Raw genomic sequence first — 22,907 nt, forward strand, 5'->3', positions numbered from 1 at the left:
CCCGCTTCTCTCTCGCTTGGATTAGGAAATAGTGCGTACCCCACCATTTAGCCAGCGGTCTGGCCCTCCTTTTTCTCGTTCGTGTTCTCTGGTTCTGTCCTTTTCCCGCTAATCCCCCACCATCGGTTGGTCGCTCCTCGTTTCACCTTCTGGGCCCTCTCGTACCGCTTCCGGCCGACTCCCGCGATTTTAGAAAGGGTCTCCTACCAACGCCGACTCTGCCCGTACGGTACCTTCGCGCTCTTTGGAGAACACCGATCGCCGCGCAGATCTACAGCGCAGGGACAGAACGATAGCACGCTCGAAATAATTATTTCTTTCGACGTTTGTTACGCGCCACGTCTGCCTCGCGTGGGGCACGGTTGCCGCCGTTCGAATTATTCGGTAGTCGATTCCTTTACGAGGATGCTTGGATACCTGAATGGTAGTATTAGTGCAACGGTATACGAATATTCCTATAAAAATATCGTTAATTTAACATTACTATCCAAATATCGTTACTCGAGTATTGCTATTTGAATACCATTATTCGACGATACGCCGGGGACGGGGATGAGAAAGCACCATCACACGTATCGTTTCCTTTTTTTAACACGTATATTTCACTTTCCGTTGAAAAATAATGCCGTAAATCGTCGTAGGAAATAATAGAATCTGCACAAATCAACTCACTCGGCGCACCACTATTATTCGCTAGAGATATTTACAGTGACTGGAACTGTCTCTCGATGAGGTCTTCGGTTGCGTTCAGGGGGTTGTCGGCGAGATCGAGAATCAGAGGACGTGCATCGAAAAAAGCTCTCCCCCGCCATTTACTTTTTTCTTTTTTTTTCCTTCTTTTTTTTTTTATCCGTGCGTAGAGCCCTCGTAGAAGGAGGGACGAAAGAGGAGTAACATCGGCGTGGGAAACACGAGGCATTTTCTTTTTTTCCAAATTGTACAGCGATAGCGAAAAAGTGTGCAGCGCTAGCCTACCCTGTTCCTCCATTAATATCGTAAAAAGACATCCAACGAATAACGAATACCGGGACATATATATATATATATATATCATAGTGACGACGATTTCGCGAAATAAGTGAACTCTTAGGACGTCGTAATAAATAGTGGCGAGCGATAAGTTACTTTAAGTAGTAATATTAATTATTAGTAGTGGAATGCTCGTAGCGATAGTTTACGAGGCCCCAGAGTAGACACGGGGCCTTCTGTATAAATGTCGAAGTATAGTCGTAAAAGGGAGCTTGGGGGAAAGGGACGAAAAAGAGAGAGTGCGATAAAGTTAATGGTCGTAGTCAGGAACATGCGACATTTACACATCGAGTACATTTAAAACGTGTGCGTTACGTCATCTCGCGTCTTTTCAGGAATTTTCTGCCGCGATTATCGCCGGCTTCGAGAACTTCGAGCCGAGGTGGGCGAAATTCGCGTCTAAATAAAGGATCTCGAATAACGAATGAAAGATAAACGGCTTTCGGTTCGTTGTTTGTTCGATCCAAATTAGAGTTTTAATTGTACGTGCGAAGTATATTTCGGTTTGAACGTATAAATAAAGTTGCGAATAAATTGCTGTACAGAGCTTTTATTCGTTATTTACTGTTCGAATAAAATTATTCTGCCCACCTCGATCGATCTATAGCGTTGCGCTATCGAGAATGTCTTCCAACCCTTTGTACATCAAAGTCCAGTTTCAAAGCTAGAATTGGAACCGTGATAATAAATAAATGAATAAATGTACAAAATGAATCTTTTTTCGTAGATGAGATAACTTCCAATTAATACTAACTTTCGAAGACTGACTAGATAGAACTCATTTACTTGTTGGCAGGGTCCCAATGAATAAATACAAATCTACTTAAGATACAAAAGTACCCGTTTCGAGAGGGTAAGTAGTTGCTCGATCCACGCGTGGCGCCTAATTTGAAAAGCAGCTCGCATAAAAGACACAAAATATATCCGAACAGTATCGTTCGAACCGTTGCTTTCGATTAATCCTTTGCGACCTTTGTTACACTCGACGCAGTTTAAATTAATTTACGAGAATAGCGACACTTTGTTAGGAATTACGGGATTTATTCGAATCCTTCGAATAAAGATACGAGGAGGTGCGAAAACATTATTCGAAGCTGAAGCTGAATAAATATAATATCTTCATTCATCGAATAAATACACTCAATCTTTACTCGTTAAACAAATACACTTATTCATTATTCCCTTTATCGGATATTTTATTAAAATAAGTACTTCATCCATGTCCACGTGTGGATTGAAATGGGTCGCCAAACGATGGTTCTTACTTTCGGTTCTATTCGCTCGACGCGTAGGATGATAACGCCAGGTCGCAAAGGGTTAAATCTGTTAAATGCTCAGCGAAAACCACGACGTCGCGAACTTGCATAATTCGCGCAACCTGACGCGAGACGTGGATATTTAAAGTGACTTGCGCGGTGTGGCTAATAGATACATAACTACGAGTACGTATAGTTCGACCGCCCATTTACGCAACAGCATATGCCTACCGAAGGTCAGACACGACAATAAAGATTTCTACGTGTTCCGAGCTTTGATTTTGCTCTCTCCGTTGTTCCACATACGATCACCTTCGCAATCGCGAATTGTTGATAAATAACTATTGAACAGTCGTGCTTTCGCGCAGTCGGCCGACAGGAAACACTTTGGACCTCTTCGAGGATGACCCACGATTTAATCCATCTTTAAGAGATACACGCGCCTGGAGCACCAAACATTTTTGTGGTGTTTGAGAATTTTCTTTTTACGATTTACGATTTAAGATTGGCACGCTACAGGAAATCCTTTACAGTGTAATCACCTCTATACAATGAAATATTAAAATAAAGAATAACTTTATTTAATATGTAAATTACATGTTCTGGTTGTACGTAAAGAATACTTTGTCAATGCACAGAATATTCGTATACTCGAGTATTCAAACAGGACTCTTAAGTCACGCATTCGAAAGCTATTCAAATGTTCGAATATTCTAGTGGTATCCGAATACCTTATTGTTCGTATTCGAACACTTCAAATATTTGAGTAGTACCCGAACACTTGACTACTCGAGTACCGTTAGAAGACTCGACTATTCAATTTCTATCCAATACTCAAGTATTCGAGTTACATTCACCGAATCACACGAATCTTGGAATATTGTCATAATCAACGAAAAAAAAAAAAAAAAAAAAAAAAAATTGGTAAACTAGCCCCGGCCCTATTCCAAACGAAGAATTCCCATGATGCGCCTGAGCAATGACGTCGCGGCTCTTGCGACGAGCGGCGTCGGTTGCCGGGACGCAGGCGTCGTCGCGGTTTCTGCTGCTGCGTCGCGTTCACCTGTCAAGCTATAAAAAATGTTGTGCGCTTCGAGTGGATTCTTTTTTTTTTTTTTTCTTTGTTTAACTGCTATGGACGGATGTATTCGCGTCGATCTTCCTATCGCCGAGCCGTTCGTCACCCTAATCGAGTCGTTCCAATCCACGAAATTGCGGCGCCGCTCGGTCGACGATCTCCTGTTTTGATTCTCCGGTGTCCTCGAAACGGAATTTCGAAAACGATTACGCCCATCCCACGAATGAGGACGCGTATTGTCGTTGGCAATCAATAATCGCAAATGGGCAGTGATTTTTCGCTCTTCTCTCGTACGATTTCATGTCCACGTTCGTTCTTGATCGAGATTTACGAGCACTGGTACGTGCTCGCGCTCTCGGAGGGTTTCGTCCTTATTTATGACGTACATCGTCCTTGACGATGTTCGTTTTACATCCCGAACGTCATTGTACAAGTTACACCTCGGGTCAAAAGTAGACAGAGTTTGTGATCTTGCGTGTTTCCTCACAAGTGACTAGGCCATGCGTACTCTCATGCATGGTTTCCATAATTGTAACTGTACAATATTTTCCTTTTATACTTCTAGCATACCGCGGCGCTTAAGTCAAAATACGCAAAAGATGGTGGACAGGACTAGAGTCTGGGTTCTGAATTAGACATCAGGCACCTACCACTGGGCCCTATGTAGGATGTGACGTGTGAAAGAGGAAGAAGCCTAACCCATAGACTGCCTTGCATTGGGTTACTTATTGACCACATGAAGAATTGCTCTCAGTTTTCCCTTTGACAGAGGGTGCTTTTGTTCATCGCACGTCCAGTTGAACAAGCCTGATCTACGTATCTCATCCTCCCTCTCTCTGGACGAGATCCTCGTTTTAATTCTATCTGAGTACGAAACGATTTTTGTCCGATACATTAATTATTCTCAAGGAACCACGCATTCAGGTGCGAATGTTTTATATGAACCCGCCGAGAGCGTCGTGGAAGTCTTGCAGATAGGCTAGGAGCTGGGGCATGGTCGGTCGATCCCTGGAGAGGCCTAGCCAACAAACGGCCATCACGGCGAAGAGTTCGTCGGGGCACGGTCTAGGTTGAGCCAGTCGGTAGCCATCGCGAAGACACGCCATCATCTCGAATGGGTCCACTTCGACGTACGGTTGCTGGCCCAGCGTCGCCAGTTCCCAGAGAAACACTCCGAATGACCACTAAAAAAGGAAATAAGAAGTAGTTCATTAGGTCCGTAATCCGATCGCTCGTTTTCTGCAGCAGCAGATAGCGAAGTGTCGACACTTTATTGGGATGCGATAGAAATTATGACCGTACCACGTCCGTTGCCGTGCTGTACTGACTGTGCTGGAGGGTCTCCAAGGCCATCCAACGAATGGGTCTGTTCTCGTTATCGCCTAGACAATGGTAATCCTGAGGGAAGAGATCTCGCGCCAGAGCAGTGTCGGCTAATCGCACGCGAAGACTGCTTGGCTCGATCAGGCAATTTCGGGCTGCGATGTCCCTGGAAACATAATCTCGGTTCCATAATCTCGTCTAGCAATTCGTAACTATTAGAAAACCAGTTGTACATTGGATGCCTAGGCATAGTTTTTCGCGCAACTGAATTCTTTCCTACAGGAAGCAGTTCAATTAACGGTTCAGTCAAGCGCATCGTACAGAGAAGCGAAAGTAATCACCTGTGTAGAAGCCCACGACCGTGCATGAATGCCCCTGCCCTGGCAACCTGCGCGCCAACGTGCACGAGATCCCTGGTCACAGGATGGTGGTTCCCGTCGGTAAGGTACAGCTTCAGGTTCACCTCGCCGGACGTGCTCGTGTACGCCAACAATGGACAAGAGCTGTCCAGGCAGGCCGCCGCGAGCGAGGCTATGTTTGCATGCACTAATCCCGCAAGTTGCGAGCCCTCCACCACCAGCAGAGACGCCTGATAACTCGACGCCACTTCTAAAATTTCAAATTTACCGCGTCAATTCGAATTACCGCTATGCCAACGCGGTGAACTTACGAACTTTTCAATTTGAATCGAAAATGTTTAAAATTCGCAGGGTTTAAAAATCTCGAAGGGTGTTTTTAAAACTAATTTCGCTGTTTTCCGATAGGCGAGAAAATATATCACGCATTTTACATCCATTTGTGGTTAAAATACTGTTTTAGAATTTGATTCGAGTTTGTAATCGACTGTCGTGATGTGGATTCTCTATTTTACTGTGCGTCGATAATCTAGAGTGTGTGGATTTCGAGCTGCCATGTATGGGCGCTAAGGAAACGCGTGTTTGAATGGTATTATTAATTAATCTAAAATGGAATTATACTTTGATATTGCATAAAATGACAATATTGTACCTGTCACTGTTTTTATGATGACTTCCTGGTCCCGACCAGCCAGATCCAGGGTGCCCTTATAAACGCGTCCAAATGTGCCCTCCTGAACGAGATTGCGGCAGTATAACGAGGACCTCGACACAGCCAGTGCCCTGGCCTTGTCGCAAGGATCGGTCGACTGCAAATTAATAAATGAAATTAATCAATTTTTCAAGTGTCTATTTACACTAAACAGAAATGACTACTTAATTATATTTCAGGGCCCGACAAATCGGTTACCTATCGACAAAGAAACTGAGAAATTGAAGTTCGAAAGACACCGTATCAGAGGATTCGAATCTGCTCGCGCCCAAACTCCCAAGAATTTCTCCAACAATTTTCCAACAGTTACCAGACCTGAATCAACACACGTGGCGCGCATAATTCATCGCGGAGCACGGAATCCCTTCGCCTAGGAACTCATTAAAAAAGCATTTGTCGCCCGTAACAGGATACGAAGGAGTTCGCGAGGTCCCCGAAGGACGAAAAGCGCCAAGAAGAGAAAAGAACGAACCCTTGGCAAAAAGCGTCGTCGTTATATCGTCGTTCCCGTCGTGGCGGGGTTCTTCTTTGTTCAACATGGCTTTTCCGTCGGTTCCCGCGCCACTGGAGCTGGGGAAAGCTTCCAGGCGGGAGCCAGTAGCCCGGTTATTCATTAATTTCAATTTTCCAGAGTTTTGCCTCCAACCCCTCCTCCGTTCCATTTGCACACGCCCACGTGTACATGCTTGCGTGAACGCATGCGCCCGATAATGGCAAGGAAAATTAAGCCGAAAAGCAACTCGACGATTACAATTCTAAAATTGAGGTTGACTGTAATTATTTCAGGGGACGACGAGTACGAGAACTAGTGCGATGATGTTACAGTGGCACCACCAGTTGGGGTATTCCCCATCACAATGACAAGAGTGGTCAGGCCTGTTCTAGATACCCAATTTAAATAATCATCAAGTATTCATTTAATTACAAATAAAATCGACAACTTATATTCATATTGAAACGTACAGATGACTTTGAAGCCTCTATAGACGCTAGGTTTAGTTTTAATCAATGATAAAACAGCTCGAAGCATAGTAAAAAACGCGTACCTTCCCCGAATGAATGGAAGCGAGTGGAACCGATTCGAGAACATGCAAACAGGGATTGCAGTACCATTCGGTGGGAACGCGAATGCTAATACCAAGGCTTATCGGACACTGTGATTATTACGTAGGCAATTTTCAACGAGGTAGTTTTATACGCAGTCGCAATAAAAAAATAAAAAAACAACTATGTTCTCAAGCGATTCTCCCCTTCGCATTGCTGTTTCCCAGCTTTCGTCGTCTCGAGTGTTTCTCCGTTCCGTGTTTCTCGTTTCTCCCTTCGTTTTACCGCGTGAGAGTCCATCTTGTTCTTTTCCCCTGGATATCCGTCCCCACGTTTGTTCGTAAAAGTGTCACGAGGCAATTTTCGTTTCACGAATAAAAGCTTGAACGTGTAAATAGACTAGAGAAACGAATTAACTGTTGCAACGGAGAAAATGTATTATTTTCTTAATTACAACAAAATCGAGAGGCAGCAGTTTATTCACGTTGCTGATATAGTTTGTGAAACAAACATGGCGACCTGCTCGAAGGTACACTGGTACATTGGTCTGTAAATTTCGGTTGCTTTATCATTCCTTTACCTTTATTTGCTTTCTTTATTTTATTTTTATTTTTCCATTCCATCTGCTGATTGCCTTGCTTGCTCTGGACAATATCAGATGACACCTACTGGAACGAACGGTAGATCTAAACGATAGTCTAATCGCCCTCATCTCCTGCCACTCGTCCACGTTCAGACCACTTCCTCGGGGATCTTATTATACTCGTCGAACTATACGTGAAACTATACGACGCGCGTACAGGGTGAACCACGTAATAATGGGGATCTCATTAAACTTGTTGAGCTATAGGTGAAAACATGTCGTACAGCGTGGACCACGTAACAATAGCGATCTCATTAAACTTGTTGAGCTACACAAGAAAACATAACACATACGCTAAACCGTGTAGGAATAGGTATCTCATTAAACTTGCTTCAAAACATTACGCACAGCTTGAATAGCGTCACTTGTCCACTACTGTTATTTCTGTCGACAATGGGCCAATCGACTTTGCGTTTAAACTCCCATAGAGACAATTACTGCATCGATATCAAAGTCTACGGTACAAAGAAAAACACGGACCAAGCACCATGTGATCAATCCCAGAAACGCAAAGATGCCCCGTAGAGCTATCAAGCTGCCATCAAATATTATGACAGAAAATGAAGAATAAATGGCATTCGGTGTTGATTGCTATCGTTCGTCGAGTGTTTGTTCGCCGCGATTGATTACTGTGCGCGGAATCGTTCGTCGATAAACGGGGGGAAATGAAAAAAAAACTGACGAATCGCTCGCAGCAACGCATGGTGCATAATTAACGCCGCGCGCTGCCATTAGTTAAAAAGCAAAAAGGAGGGAAAAAGAGATTCGTAATTGCCGCGGCAAACGAATGGTAGGTAGCGAAATCGAACCGGCGGCGAATGTTTCTGTTGTAATGAATGTAGACTGACGAGTCGCTTTTATACAATCACAATCGCGCTATTGATTTAACGGCGCCAGCAACCAACTTTTTGCTGGATGGGCACGGTTCAGCAATTGGATTTATTTAGCGAGAGGGTCTCGTCAAACATCGCCGTTTGTTTTGCCGGTCGGCCACTCTAAAAGCTTCATTTTCGGGACACCCAAGCCAAGAGCTACCCCGGCCAACTTTCCATTCGACGCACAGTGTGAAATTTCAGCGATCTGCCGGGACAAAACTTATGTTGTCTAATTAGGCCGTTTGCACACGAAGCTGCTCAAAAGAAACGTAAATGGTTGGTGATTGAAATCACGAACTAGTTACTTATTGATTAGTAATGATTTCGAATATTTTTAGATAAAGCGTCGACCGCTACTCGGTATTAGAAACGTAAAATATCTGCTGATCGGGAATGTGTCGATGTAAACATGTACAGTGACGAACATCCTAATGAAATAAGGTAATCAAACATACACCATGCTATACAAAATTTGATAAAGAAGCTAGGAACAATTTCAAATCCCATTAAAATCGTTCCATTTGTTGTTTAGATTAACCAGAACGAACACCCTTAATGTTTATCACTCCAACTTGGCCAAACATTCAGAGATACCCTGTGTACGCTGAAAATTTTTGACAAACTTACCTATCGCTAATACGCCGGTTCCTCATACCCGTTTTCGCACCGCTATCGAGTTCACCCAATCATGTAATCTGGGAACGTCTTATCCCTCCTGTAAAACGATACGCCTGAGATCCCATTGCTGAAGAAGTTATTACTGCTCCTGTCTACCGGAGATCTTCGGTACAAGAACAGACGCCCGTTTTCCGCCCGATTCTCTGGATAAACGTACAACGACGTTGCCCATTCCGCTACCAAAACAAGGTATCTTCTTGTTTAAGGAAACGGTCGCCGCGTTCGGACGGTTAAAGCGACGGTTTTCCCCTTAATATGCATAGCTTTGCAGCTGCATGCATTTTAGTTGGAAATTTCTATCGTCTAACGGCTAACTTCTACGAAAATCCCACAGGAATCGCTTTCGACGTCTTTCTTCTTCCTGATACGTTCTTGGACAAACGATTAATCCACGATGGTGTCCGGAAATTGAGCTCTTCAATTATTTACACAACTCTTGCTTCTGTTCGTAGAAGTTCCAGACAGGCGTTGCGTGACAGTGCGGGAGAGCGGACGAAATTATTATGAAGACGCTTCGCTTATTCTATGAAACATGTGTAAGACTATACTCGAGAATGCGACGGCGGTAACGACTCGACACCGCCGACGACCGAAGATGATTAAACCTGAAGCGCGACGATGTTGTGAACCTATCACGCGCATGTGACATGTTTGCGCCATAAGTGTTTCAGCTCCGATGCTTGACACGCGTTCAAACCACTTGAAACATTTTAACGCGATTACAATTTATTACTCCATAATATCTGTACAAACTTTGTAGTACACTGTTGAACCTGCATCTTGTTTCACATTCGAAATTAAAAAGATATCAATACTGAATCTTCCATGAAAATCGTTTCAATGATTTCTGACATCAACTAGGTCAAACCCTTTCAATCCTCACCGATTCACGATATCAGCATAAACACAAACTAGCCACGAGAATAAAATCCTCCTGCTCGTAAGGTTGCACAAACATTTAACGATTACTCTGCCCGCTCGCTGATATCCGACGCGTCCAACGTTTGTATGCGTTTGCACAAACACACTTGGCTCTTCGTGTTTCTTCGTGTCGGTGCACGAGTCCGCCGACTGAAGGGTGGCGCTTCAGACGACGAAGGGTTCAGGCATACGCGTATACCCGGTAAATTGATCCAAGATCAAAGCCGAAACAATCACAGGACTCACTTCCAGTTTCCCTCTCGTCCCTCCCTCTCCCTCTCGCCCATCCCCTCATCCTGTTTCTGGTTGCGTAGGGTTCCGTCGTAGGAGGAAGGTAACCGCGTGTGTAACCTTCCTCCCGCCTCAAACCCTCTCGACTTCGTCTTTGAATCCCCTCGACTCAGGTGATACCGCGCGCCATTTCTTTTTTCCTGGGGGAATTAACGTAAAACGCTCGTTCCACGAAGGGAAAATGACGGTTAGAATGCGCCGCGAGAGCGGAGCCACGGTCAGCTGCTCTTTCCAAACTCGATTGCATATTTATTCGACATTTCCGCGATCTTTGTTTCCCCATTTTCTTTTTTCGTTCCTCGTCTCTACGGCGCGAAAAGGCAGAGAAACGCGCAGAGAACCGGGAAAACGAGCTCCGTGGAGCACGAGGGGTTATTATCCTGGTCGTTTCATGTTCTCGGGGAATTCCCCGCTTTGGGTCCTCGGGATTTTCAAACGATGCCGGGTATTGCGTTCTCGTGTATTGATTTCGAGGACGCGTTTGTGTGCAGTTTCTCAAATAGCGTTTTTTCTTCGATTTATCGAGGAGTGTGTATAATCATCCTACTTTAAGCATCGAATACATCTTGCGACAGCGAAGTGTAATAAAAATGTAAAAAGGATTACTAAGGACATATTTTATGTATAATTTCTAATATAACCCCCAATTGAAATCGTTCCACGATTAGTGAGAAATATAACTCCTACCGTATAGTCATCCCTGTGACAATCATTTCATGCCCCTAATCCAACATTTAAAAAAATATCTTTAACAACAATTCCTGAAAGTTGCACTGAAAAAAATTGTTGCAAATAATACCAAATTTAAAGTACGCCGAAGATAAAGTTCTTATCGAGACACGTCTAGCCTCCGTCCATATATCGTTCGATTTCGTACGATCAATTGAAATTTGAATACCGAAGGAGCGAAATGATCAGCCAAGCGGGCGTGCCCCGATGGAAGGCAGCGACAGAAGTGAATAGAGGGATCGTATTCTTCAATGGAGAACACGACGATGTAAAAGGCCGAAAAAGGCAACCATGACCCTCGTATTCATTTCCCTGCGTCAGTTTGCTTTACGTCGAAGCTGGATGAAAATTGTAAATTGCCGTTTCATTCGCTCGATAACCTCGAGCACTCATGATCGATCACACCGGTCAGGATGAGCTCTTTGTGTACATATGCTCCTGCTTAAAAGCCTCGTGACAAGAGGACCTGATGAATCGAAGCGTGAGACGAAAAGGTTATCGAGTCTTGACACTAGTATTTAATATCGGATATATAAATTCTTTCTGAAATTTTACGAATTGTTCACGCGAAACTTTTTCAACGATCATTTTACAAATCAATCTAACACCACCTAAGTTGTACATGTACCAAAAATAAACATCTAAATTATCATTACTTAAATTACATACACCTCAGGTACCCTACTCGATTCTCACCCTCTGATCGACACGCTCTACAGAAAACCTAACTCTCCCTGCGAGGAACCAAGAACCAATATGTTTCCCTAACGACAAAAGTCCAGAGATCCCAACTTCCTCGAAAGAAAGACCGCTCCCAGCGTAGAAAGGAGAAGCTCGACGAGAGCAACGGGAATCAGGAGGGAAAATAACGAAGAGGGAGGGTTTTACACGTGTATCGGTTTCTCGTGGACAAGGTACGTTCGCTTGGTTGCACGAAGGTTGTAGGTCGGCGGGCTCGGGATAGCTGAATAAAGAGCCGAAGGGCTGGCGAGGGTCGCCTGGAGAGCGAAAGAGAAAGTTGTTGGTACAAGGCAGCCTCCCATCCCTCTCACGGCCACAAATTCGATAAAGTTTTGAGCTTGCCTCTCGTCTTGCACGAAACACCAGACGAAAGGCGAGGCGTGACGCACGACAAGGAGTCGAATCGCGGTTCCTCCACTTCCGTCATCAAAAGAAAGATCGCGTTGGTAAGAGGAACGTTGCAGGTTCAAGCTAACCTTGCAATGGAGAAGTAGCGTTATTTTTTAATATAATATTTCTATGTATGTACTGAATTTCTCCGTAGTCTCGTCGAGTTTTCTTTAAACAAAAATTCTCCAGCTCCGCCTGCTAACCGTCTCGGAATCCTAGATAGCTTATAACCCCCAGGCTAGAACCGGTTAAACATTTACTTCGGACTTCCAGCGTTTCCGGCGTACGGGTACTTAATGCAACATCTTCCGCGAAGTTTTCAGCGAAAATGATTCTGCACCGTACCTGGCTGAGATGCGTCACATGGCTGGAAGCGTAGTAACTCGCCCTGGAACCGCACGGCCTCGCATAGAGTGGCTCCAGGTCCGCAATGGTCGCGTAACTTCCGGAATTCGCGCTTCCGGGTCGTGGGTCGACCCTAACCAGAACAGAACTTCTGGCCAGGCCGCCGGTGTCTGCCGCTGAATAGCTGCAGCAGGGCAGCGTTTTCCTGAAAGGACAGACGTCTCTGTAGCCATCTAATGATTATGCACGGGGGTTAATTATTTCGGTAATGGACGACACGCAGCCAGCATCGTCCTAAAGCACGAGTAATAACCGTGGCACGTAGCTGCGCGATGCCACGGGCGGTTCGTCTGTCTCATCCGTTCCCAGGGCGTGTTTTCTTAGCAGCTCGTAGGACACGGCGGAGAATTTACCGAGGAGACAGTGGACTTCGAGGTGATTACATTTCGAGGACAATGGGACAGGCTTGACCTTCCTGTATCCACGCTGCAGGGAGGGTAACTCGATTTCAGAACTGGGATTTTATTTTTATCGTTACTTTAGGGGTCGATCTTGGTGAAAAGAAATTTTGTATCGGAGAGAGTCGTTGGTTATATGTCGAATTTTATTTATATTTTTTCATTTAATGATTCAGTTGACACGTATAAAGATGGTTGCTCGATAAATACCTATTTGTTGCACTTACTTTCAAATAGTTTCATTCAATGTGCTGGTTCTCATGTGCACGACGTATAAATGTATAAATGATGTTGCTGACATAACACTTGATTTAAGGTTTGCCTTTTTATTTCAGAAACTCGTTTATTTCTAATATTGTACTTTTTCCCTTAGAACGAAATCATCTATTATCGAGAATCTCCATTTATGTTTGTATTTTTTTGTTTTTACAAATAATTCCATCGATCGTTTCAACCCCTCGGGACGGATAAATGGCGGGTCCTAATGGTTACATTGAAATGTATATATTATACATACGTCATTCGCGAGCGTAACACGTGGAGGTCTACGCGAGAATTCTCCGTATTTCGCACAAGAATTACATTTATCCGCGACGTCGCGAGTAATGATTCTACCGGGTCGCGGCATTATGCGCCCTTAATAAAAACTGGCGAATGCACTCTCCCGTGTAATAAAAACGTACGGGTAGGGTGGCGGGGAGGGAGGGACTGGCCGTGATCATATTTCAGTAACTACTCCAAACTGCGGTCCTCGGCCGTATAATTCTCAATGAGAAATTATCTTCTATAAGGTAGTCCTCGACTTTTTCGTATCCCAACGAAATTTACATTTCCTTTGGAGACAGTTGGTAATGCGTCCAGGATTACCCAACCCTTCCCGTTCTTACCAGCGACGACGGTGAAAGTCTGACGGGACCCTTTGAAAGTATCTCGCGAGCGGGTTTAAACTTGCTCCGCCGAAAATCAAGTACGCCCCGTGAGTAGATAGTCGAAGCTTCGCTAGACTTCAAGCATAACTCTTTTGTTATTGATCGGACCTAGACAAATTTATTTAACAATTTTAACGGTCGTTGAATTTGATCTCAGTGAGTAACTATTAAGAAAGTGTCATTCTCGGCGGCAGAATAATCTAAAACCCTCAACCCTCCATAAAAATTCTAACGACAAATTTCTACGATAAAAAGAAATAAAAATGCATTTAATAAGACGTTAAAAACATATTTCGAAACTATCGAATTGAAGGTCTGAAATACGAGTCTTCAGCCCCTGTGCTCCACCTGTGATCATGCTTATCAATTTCCGTGGCAGACGACCCGAAGCGCCCATAGATCCGAAAATTCTCCCTTTTCTTTCTCGGACTGGCATACCGGAAAGTTACCGAATACGGTATCCCGTTTGATCGATTCCGTCGAAGGTCTTCGCAGCGCGTGAAATTACCGTTTAGCCCGCGGGGAAAAATTTTCAAAGAGGGTTCCGCTCCCTTTGCAGCGCGATATTAGAGAGGAGGGCCTGAAAGGCGGCTAGATAGGAGCCGAGAAAGCCGAGAAACGGCGTCGTAGATAGCGGGAAAACTGAAATACTGCGCGAGAATCCGCCGAGAAATGGCGGTACCGATATTTCCCTGAGTTTATTGGCCGTTTCGCGCATTACATGTAAATCCGCCCCGGCGCGATTCGGCGGAAAGTCTGAACGAATAGCGGAATGCGTCGCGTCGGCGATTTCAAACGTTCCTGGGGGTGTTACGTGGATTTTTGCATCACCGGGTTCGCGACTGTATTTCACAGTATGCACTGGAAGATTGTGTTTATTTGGTTTCGTTCGGTTTATTTCGAACATATTCGCACGTTCGTGGAGGGGAATCTTTGGGAGAGCCACGCCTACTCGATATAGCGACGGGAATTCTCTTACATCTCGGTCTTATATCGAAGGTACGATTTATTGAATATATCTGCGCGTGAATGACGTTAATTGATTGATGAGATGCTTTCGATAAGAACGAGTACCGACACGACCCTATTCGAACGATTTTTAATTTTGGGTTAAAATAAATAAGTCAGTCGCGTGACAATCCAAATGGTCCGATGGTGGTCGTGTTTCTATTCGTTTTAATCGCAAGAACCCTACGAATCTATTCGTAACATTTTCATTAAGACGTCGTGAAATAAACACAAATTTCCACAAATATTCACTTCGAAACAGAAAGGTGAAATCCAAGCAACAAATTATCAATAATAGTGGACGCTAGCCACAGTATGTTCCGTTCAAGCCACGCAGAGAATGCAAGTCAGAGAAACATCCTTATCGCTGTTCGCGAACGGAGCATTCGGCCGCAGAGAGCATCGTGTTCCCGTCGAACCCCCAAAATCGTCCTTTGTGCGTCGAGATCGACGCGGCGATGGGTACGGAGGGTGCAAGGATGTGCGCTGTGTTTACTCGAGCGAGCGGATGTAAAATCTGCAGTCTCGCCCCCGGGGGAAACGAACAAGGGGCAGAGAAGGATCCAGGAGCCTCGTTTTCCCGCGCGTTATCAGCCTGGAGAGTCTCAAAAGAGCTAATATATCCCTCGAGAGACAATTGGCCCGTGCCGAGACTTCGCCGATGTAAAAGAGACAGAGAGGGAGAGATAGAGAGGACGCGAGAGTGAGACTGGGAAGGAAGGGAAGCTACTTGTACCCAAGCCATGTCCATGCCATAAAGATTCCTTACCATGGAGGCGGCGAGCGTATTAAAACGCGAGATTATTGGGGTACCAGCTATTCCTGCAATGTGACCAGTGGTTTTAAGAAATAATGAAAGTTCAATTACGAAAGGCGATGGTGCAGATCTGATTGTGGTAACGAGAGGGTAAATGAAACCCTTTTTGGTTTTGTGTTGGTATGAAACGATAGAGGGTTGAGTCAGGTATGTTGCTCTTGTAAATTATTTTTTTTATTCTGGTTTTATTGACGGTGTGGTAAATGAGTACGCAAATTATTCTGTGTTAATGATTACTGAATGTCTAATTTATTGTTCATGAATAATTAAATATCGTTTTCATTTTTATAATTCTATTTTCAAGGATATTGTTTACTTCTTTTAGTATCAAGGTCCTGAGTAATTACACATCCCGATACGAATGCACAATTATAAAGGCGCAACAGCCAGAAATGAAAAAGATGGAAATTGATACCAGCGATAATTTTCTGCTTCAAGTGGTTTAATTTCGCCCGTCGTGGGGTAATTAAAGTGTAATTTGAAGCTTTGCGGGTCGTAGGTCTGGAGATCTAATTTTTATAATTCCATCGAGCTGAAATTAATCCCATTGATATCGTGTAATCGCGCAAGAACGCATTCGGCTCGTCATTACCAGAAATAACTAGCGTTTCGCCGAATGCGTAATTAATGTACACACAGAACCGAGAGATTCTCCACTGTACTTGTCGTTAAGTAGATTCGTCGTACACTCGAGCTTTAATACGAGCATTGCGACGAGCGTCTCTTAATTAGAGTTAGACTTAATAAGGGTTTTAATCGAATACCTTGCTCCTGGTATAATATCTCGCGGGATGCTTCCGTTAATAGCACTTGTTTCTTGTCAGATTTATAGCCGTACACTGTTGGTTAAATGTATTCTATGTTTTTATACTAATTGTAAACTTCTCGGGTTAGAAAGCTTTACTTCAGAAACAGAATTGCTGAAAATCATTAAAATATTGCGAATTTTTACTTCTATCTATGTTAATTGTTTCTCTTCGTATGTAAAAAGATTAATTTTATTTTATATTTTGTTCACAAAAAAGATAGTTTACAATTAAATTTAAAAATACCAGAAAAATTGCTACTTTTTCGAGCCAATTTATTCAACAAGATTCGTTAATAAATTGTAAACAATGAACTTACAATGTAAACAAAATTAATTTGCCGAAATTCGACTGTATTTAATTGTTCGTCGCCAGAGAGCAGCGCTTAATCACTAAGCTCGTAATTATAGCGGCGGTGAGGGACGAGGAATAAAAATTGAGAATATAAACTGGATGATACGGATCTCCGAGGATTTGAATTACATCCTTTCCGCGCAAATCGCGCATAAAATCGCGAGTAGAGGAAGTCTCGGAAGAATTAATATATTCAAAGGAAGTATGACAAGTCTGCATAAAGTGGAGGAAAGCTAGACCAAAGGAAAGACGAGGAAGGGCTGGAGAGAGTAAAAGTTTCCTCCTCCTCGAAACTTTGTCTTGGGATCTTCTTTTACCAGAATTTCTTCGGGCAAGGTATCCTTGAGCAGACATACTTCATAATGTATGCACCATAAAATGGATTATAAAAGCTCGATGAAGAAACTATTCTCCCCTAACGCGCGAATGGTGTCCCTCGGTGTCCTGCCTACGTTAAGGAAATATTAAAACATAATCTCCGCTATATTTCTCGGCACGAGTATATGTCCGACCTCCTTGCCACTTTTTGGAACCGCAGGAAGCTAGTTTGCCAAGCCGGAGCGAGCTTTGTACTTTATGGGTGGTAAGAGGGCGACACAGAAAATTGTGATCTGCTCTATCTTTGAATATACAATTCAACCAAGAAAAGTCTTATAAATCTTACTAAAATTATCAAGCTTGTCGTAAACATGCAACAGACCCAAAAAGATTTGTTTTTAGGCAGAGTAACCCGTCTGGACGGTCACTCGTAAAAGTCGCACAGCTGACGGGTTTTCACGTGTCGTCAGGCGCGTTCTCATTTCCCGCGAGCCAGTCGGAGCGAAAAGCAGTCGCGAATTCCCCGGGTGGATTCGTAAACTCGGAGGCTCGCCGGACCCCGGTTCACCGAAGGGAAGAGACAAAAAGGTCGGCGGGAAGATCTCTGCCACCCCCGCGGGGTATTCGTTGGGGGGTGGATAAGCTGGATAGGAACTCGTCCGCATGAAATATCCTTTCAATAAGCCCTGGTGATCCGTCGGTCGCTTGGCACGGCAGCCGACATTTTATTGCAGGGCTACGCGCCCCCGTTGAAGAGGACTCCTCCGGGAGAGGACGTAAGAAGGAGATCCGGAGGAAGGGAAACCGCTATCCTCAGCCCCTGTTCCACCCCTTCACGACCTGGCTCTTCCCTCGATGGGAGCAGAGAACACTTGTCTTCTTCCGAGGCAGGCTAAGTATAACTCGAGGAACGCTTCCTCTATTTGTACCGATAAAGCACAATGATTGCCAGCCCGTTGATCGATTCTTACCTCGCCGTCGCGTGATCTTTATTTCATTTTATAGGAAGGGAATTATTTCGTTCAGAGTCATTCTGGAAATTAATTAATTGCGTAATTATACTTACTGCGATTCTTGAATGCGTGCCTTGCTGTTGCGAATGTACAGAGCGCTCGCCACGCTACCGACGACCAATATTAAGGCGCATGCACACGTCGCGGCGACATAAAGAGCCCCCGCACCGTTTACTAGAGGTCCTGGCTCCAAACGAACAGAATCATTTCTTGGAGGCGCTTCCACTCCTAGAACACAACAATTTCAACGATTTTTGTTGCATTGAAATTCATCTCAATCTATAAAGCGATGGTTGTAGCTTTCATTTGTGGATTGTACTTCTAAGAAAGACATTAAACACATGCACAAACATTAATTCAGAAAGAGTCTCCTCTTCAATTAAATCGAATTTGCTTCCGGAATGAAAATAAAGGAAAATCAAACAGCATTGCTAGAGAATGAAATACTCGTAATAATAAAACAATTTTCCCACGGTTTCCCAGCAATTTCTATTACAAACCTCGAACTTTCCATCGCTAGTACCCTAAATCGCAATTTAGAATCTATCGGAAATGATCGCCGGCGAAAATCAGGCACGCAATGACCGTAATTTGTTAATTGACCACGAACGCTTCCATCGGCGGGAACCGCTCGATGAAATTTCAATACTCTTCGCGTATCATCAAAAATGTATTCCCGCGATATTTACAGTATCGCCGGCTGCGAATATGCCCGCCAAAGTTCCACGGCACGGACAAAGGTAATGCGCCGTTCGCAGGTGTTTCGTTAAAATTCTGGTACTGGAGCGTGACTCTGACAGCGTGATAACAGAGAAATGCGGCGATTAACATAGATTCGTGCGCGATTTAATGAGCGGACTTCTGCGCCGCCGTGAAATAATTGCATTACATCCACAAAGCGTGTTTCAGCCGCATTACGCGATCGACAATCCATTTTGTCGATTGAATCGTTTCCCGCCCGGTGCGCGCATGAGAGCCCATTTTCATCCGTGAACCGTCGACACGTTGATGGGTCGGTCGTTTATGGGAACCACAGACGCGACAATCGTACGAGTCGATACGTCGAGTTGCGTCGATGCTTTTTGCCACGATCGTCAATTTCATCAATTTCTTCCGTGGTGAAATTTCGATACTCGTGGTCTGTTTTCATGAATTTTTATTTCTAGACAGACTGTGGGGACGTAATAATTCTTTGAATAATGGCATGTGTGTCTGTTAAGTATTATTCAAAATTGAGTATGTGGTAGAATTAATTATTCTTAGTGTCGAATGAAAATTGCGTGAGTACCTAAATACAGTCAGTACCTAAGTACAGTCGCATTGTATATCAAACGGAGTGCTATCGTCGTTTTCTTCTCCCCATCACGGTCATTCCGAGCGATCACCGTTGCAGTCATCCTTTGACGACCTATCGTGTCATCATAAACAGCAGAATAAATGGTGATCGCATGTGTCGCGACGCTATCGAGTCAGCGACATCGACGAACCTTCCGAGGGCGCAGAGAGATGAAAAGTAAGGGACGGGAGAACCAAAGGAAGGAAATTCCTTTGAATCAGACCTCCTGGCCTGCTCGGTCCACCGCGAACGACGAATCTTCTACAATGCGCAGCCACCGGTGCAAGCTATATAGTCGCATTTCTTTTCACGTTCGTTTGCGCTTTCCGCCGTAGATAACTCTTTGCCGCATTCCACCTTTATGCCCCGCCGGAATCCCGCGTGCTAAACAAAAGTGGAATTTTTGCACCTCCCTTGCAGCCCGTCCCCGACGACGTCATGCAAATTTTCTCACGAACCGCGAGTCGAAATCGCATTCCCGCCTCGTCTTCTTCGAAACGCGTTATTCTCGGTTTTTTTTTCCCCAGAGGATTGTATTGGAAATCGAAATCCCTTCGCGGTCCGTCGACTCGTTCTCTTCTTCCTTTGAACCGGTGCCCTCCATTTCGCTGGCCATTCTCTTGCGAGTCTAACTTCGGGGGTGGGGAACTCCCGCCTTTGGAATTGCAGCTCGAATCTTTTGAGACATTTTGGTTTGACGAGGTTGAAGTTTGCAACCGTTGGATATCGGTAAAGGACCAGTGTTGCTGGCAGATACGGGCTGCAGTTCGATTGCTTCCAAGCTGCGAACTTCTTATTTCGTCGAATTAAGCGCAGCTCGAGTTTGTAGGTGGCGAAATGAGATATTAGAGATTCGCGAAGTTGCGAACGTGTTTGTCAAGCACGAGGCATACCATAAAATTTCTTCCCCTTTCCAAGGAAAATAACAAAACTGTTCTTCGGGAGACGATACAAATACTTCCTCCTTGGGAGAGCTAAATAATGCAAAAGGAAAAAATGCATCTCTAGACGTACCAGAACTATTTCCAGAGGAAGATGCATCTTCTGATTAACACTTGCTTTTAGATATCCACCCCGCGATAGAGATACTACCCTGTTATACATACGCCTAATAATAATGTTTATTTTATAATTCCTGGAGATTTGCTATACCCATTTCGCCAATTTTTGATATTGTATCTCAACGAAGGAAATTTATATATTAAGGTCGATGCTTTTACTGTGAAATTAAGCTTCGTTTTGAATTAAAATGTGTATTTAAATCTTTCTGAAGAAAATCAGACAACTGCGTGTGGCTCTCTCAAGAAAGACCCTCTGCTGTAACGAATTTTTTCTCGCGTTGTTTCCGGCCCCCCCCCCTCCCCTCCCCTCCCCCGATTTCCAGACGAAGGAGCAGGACCGGCAGGACTCCGCTTGTTGCCAGAATAAATAACGCGAACCAGACGGATGAGGTTTGGAACCGACGAGAACGTTCGCGAAACACTCGGACCAGGAAGCATTCGCTGGAGCGCGATGAGATGCGCACCGGGAACACCGTGGTAGAGAAAAAGTTAAATAAATCGTGCGGGCTGCCCCACCGGCGCTGCTTTCAACTTCTTAGTGGAATCTTTGCTTCTTTATTCGCCGGGAGACGACATCTTTTTAAAATGTTTCTCTCTTACACGGTGCACAATGCTCGACGAGGCGGACAAACTTTTTAAGTAAGTTTGGTTTTCATTCTTTCCGGCGCGCAACTTTACGTCGGGGGCTGCTTTGACGGATGGCGTTAAGCTCTGTTGTTCCATTTTTTCCTAGTGTCGACGAGGTGATTGAATCGCTCGCGAGTTCACTTATTCTTCGATCCTTCGTTTATTTATTCAACGCCTAGAACGAATATCGTCGACGATCCGCTTAAGAAGACGCGGCATCGTAAAAGTTTCCTTCGAATCATAGCACAGGTAGCTAATTATGAAATTACGTCGTTCCGGATTCTCCGTCCTTCCTTTTCAGAATGATGGGGGAAGGATTGATGTTTGGAACTGAGCAAAACTTTCTTTCAAACACGTGTTTATTTTCTTCCTAAAACATTTGGCAACACAAACAAAAAATGCAGAATAGAAAAAAATCGTAAAATTAGTACAAAATTCATTTTACTTCCTGCTCTGTCTCCGTCTTGCGTTATTACAGCACACCCCTCGATTCCCTAGTGAGAATCTATCTCACCCATATGTGGATGCCTCGGTGGTCAACCAATCGAACCCATTGATTTCAATTTCTAACCTAGGAACCTAAACGTCCACAGTCCCGTCGCTACCAATAGATACGTAAGGCGTTAATCAAGTTTTCCTCCTCCGCGCTTTACATTAAACAAACCACGAATCGGCCCTACACAAAGCTGAATCACGGTAACCGATGCTCGAGCGCCCTGTAATGAAACCGCGGTGCTTGATTTTTAATTATAAACGCCCGGAGGAAGGTTAACGGGTGGCGGGACAAAGGAATCAATTTGCTCGCGTTAGTCGAGCACGGACGGAGGATCGATTAAACTTCGTCGACGCACCGGGACGGGGAACTTGTGAGTTTAAGAACAATCCAGCGGTGCCGAGAAGCCACGTTGAAGGCCAAAGAGGGGGGTGTATCTCAGTTAAATCCCGACAGGCGATGCTATCCGACGCTATCAAACAAACCTTAACCGAGATTTACGGAGGTCCAGAATTAAGTCCCCGTGGGATTAATGGAATGACCCTCCGCCCGAACCGCGTGATGCCGGTCGCGGAAGGAAAGGTGCGTCTTTCCGCTCGAAACGAATTTCATCCTGAAATACGGACAAATTGTCGCGTTTCCAATTTTGTGAATTTATTGCAGTAATTCGTGACCGGTGGAAGTCTGTAATTTAAATTATGAATAATCTGAAGCAGAGATATTATCGTAGGTTAACAGTACCATCAACTTAAAATATTAAAATAAATGCCTTGCAAGCTGTTTGCGAGGGTTAGAAATATTTCCTTGCCATTGCGTCTAATACCAGAAAGAAAGAAGTGAAAATTCGATGTTCATCCTCGGCAATACAGTGACCCAGAACGCTCTTCCCCGCGTTTCCACCGATTTCCCAAAGAAACGAGCGAACAATGCCCGCATTGAAATCGTTCACGGCGCTAATATCCCCTTTCATGCGCCACTTTTCCTCCAATATTTGCCCTTGGACCGCCCTTGGACCATCGAACATTCTTAACCCGGCACCGCGTACAGGAGGAGAAATACGAGCACTCGAGGAGCCGACGCGGGATTCGTTTATTTTCGAACGGTCTCTCCGGATTTCGGATTTCTGCAGGACCTCTCGAGCCCTGAAGAATCCGTACCATTCGTCCACCAGGGGGGACGAGGTTCTACAGCGGGTCAAGAATAAAGCAAATCCCGCCGAAAAAGGGACTCCGTACACGCGCAAGTACTCCTCGTCTTCCCTCGGAGACGATTACTT

The 22,907-nt window shown here is 44.4% G+C and overlaps 1 protein-coding gene and 2 long non-coding RNA genes across 3 annotated transcripts in view; 2 read left to right on the forward strand and 1 right to left on the reverse strand.

Moving 5' to 3' along the window:
- Positions 1 to 4,053, forward strand: part of LOC128895585 (uncharacterized) — a 39,984-nt gene extending 35,931 nt beyond the window's left edge. Inside the window, exon 3 of the long non-coding RNA XR_008461825.1 lies at positions 3,929 to 4,053. This is a non-coding gene — a long non-coding RNA (uncharacterized LOC128895585). The remainder of the gene's footprint in view (positions 1 to 3,928) is intronic.
- Positions 574 to 22,907, reverse strand: part of LOC128895538 (tyrosine-protein kinase Drl-like) — a 75,062-nt gene continuing 52,728 nt past the window's right edge. The window contains exons 4-9 of the mRNA XM_054158222.1: positions 18,168 to 18,342; positions 12,412 to 12,616; positions 5,695 to 5,851; positions 5,028 to 5,295; positions 4,666 to 4,852; positions 574 to 4,547 (exon numbers count right to left, since the gene is read on the reverse strand). Coding sequence (XP_054014197.1) covers positions 4,299 to 4,547; positions 4,666 to 4,852; positions 5,028 to 5,295; positions 5,695 to 5,851; positions 12,412 to 12,616; positions 18,168 to 18,342 — 1,241 coding nt within the window. The 3' untranslated portion in view covers positions 574 to 4,298. The remainder of the gene's footprint in view (positions 4,548 to 4,665; positions 4,853 to 5,027; positions 5,296 to 5,694; positions 5,852 to 12,411; positions 12,617 to 18,167; positions 18,343 to 22,907) is intronic.
- Positions 5,888 to 10,198, forward strand: LOC128895587 (uncharacterized). The gene is made up of 3 exons (XR_008461827.1): positions 5,888 to 8,757; positions 8,849 to 9,183; positions 9,329 to 10,198. It is a non-coding gene; the product is annotated as an uncharacterized LOC128895587 (long non-coding RNA).

Source organism: Hylaeus anthracinus, unplaced genomic scaffold (genome assembly GCF_026225885.1).
Source record: "Hylaeus anthracinus isolate JK02 unplaced genomic scaffold, UHH_iyHylAnth1.0_haploid 5, whole genome shotgun sequence".
Taxonomy (NCBI): Eukaryota; Metazoa; Arthropoda; class Insecta; order Hymenoptera; family Colletidae; genus Hylaeus; species Hylaeus anthracinus.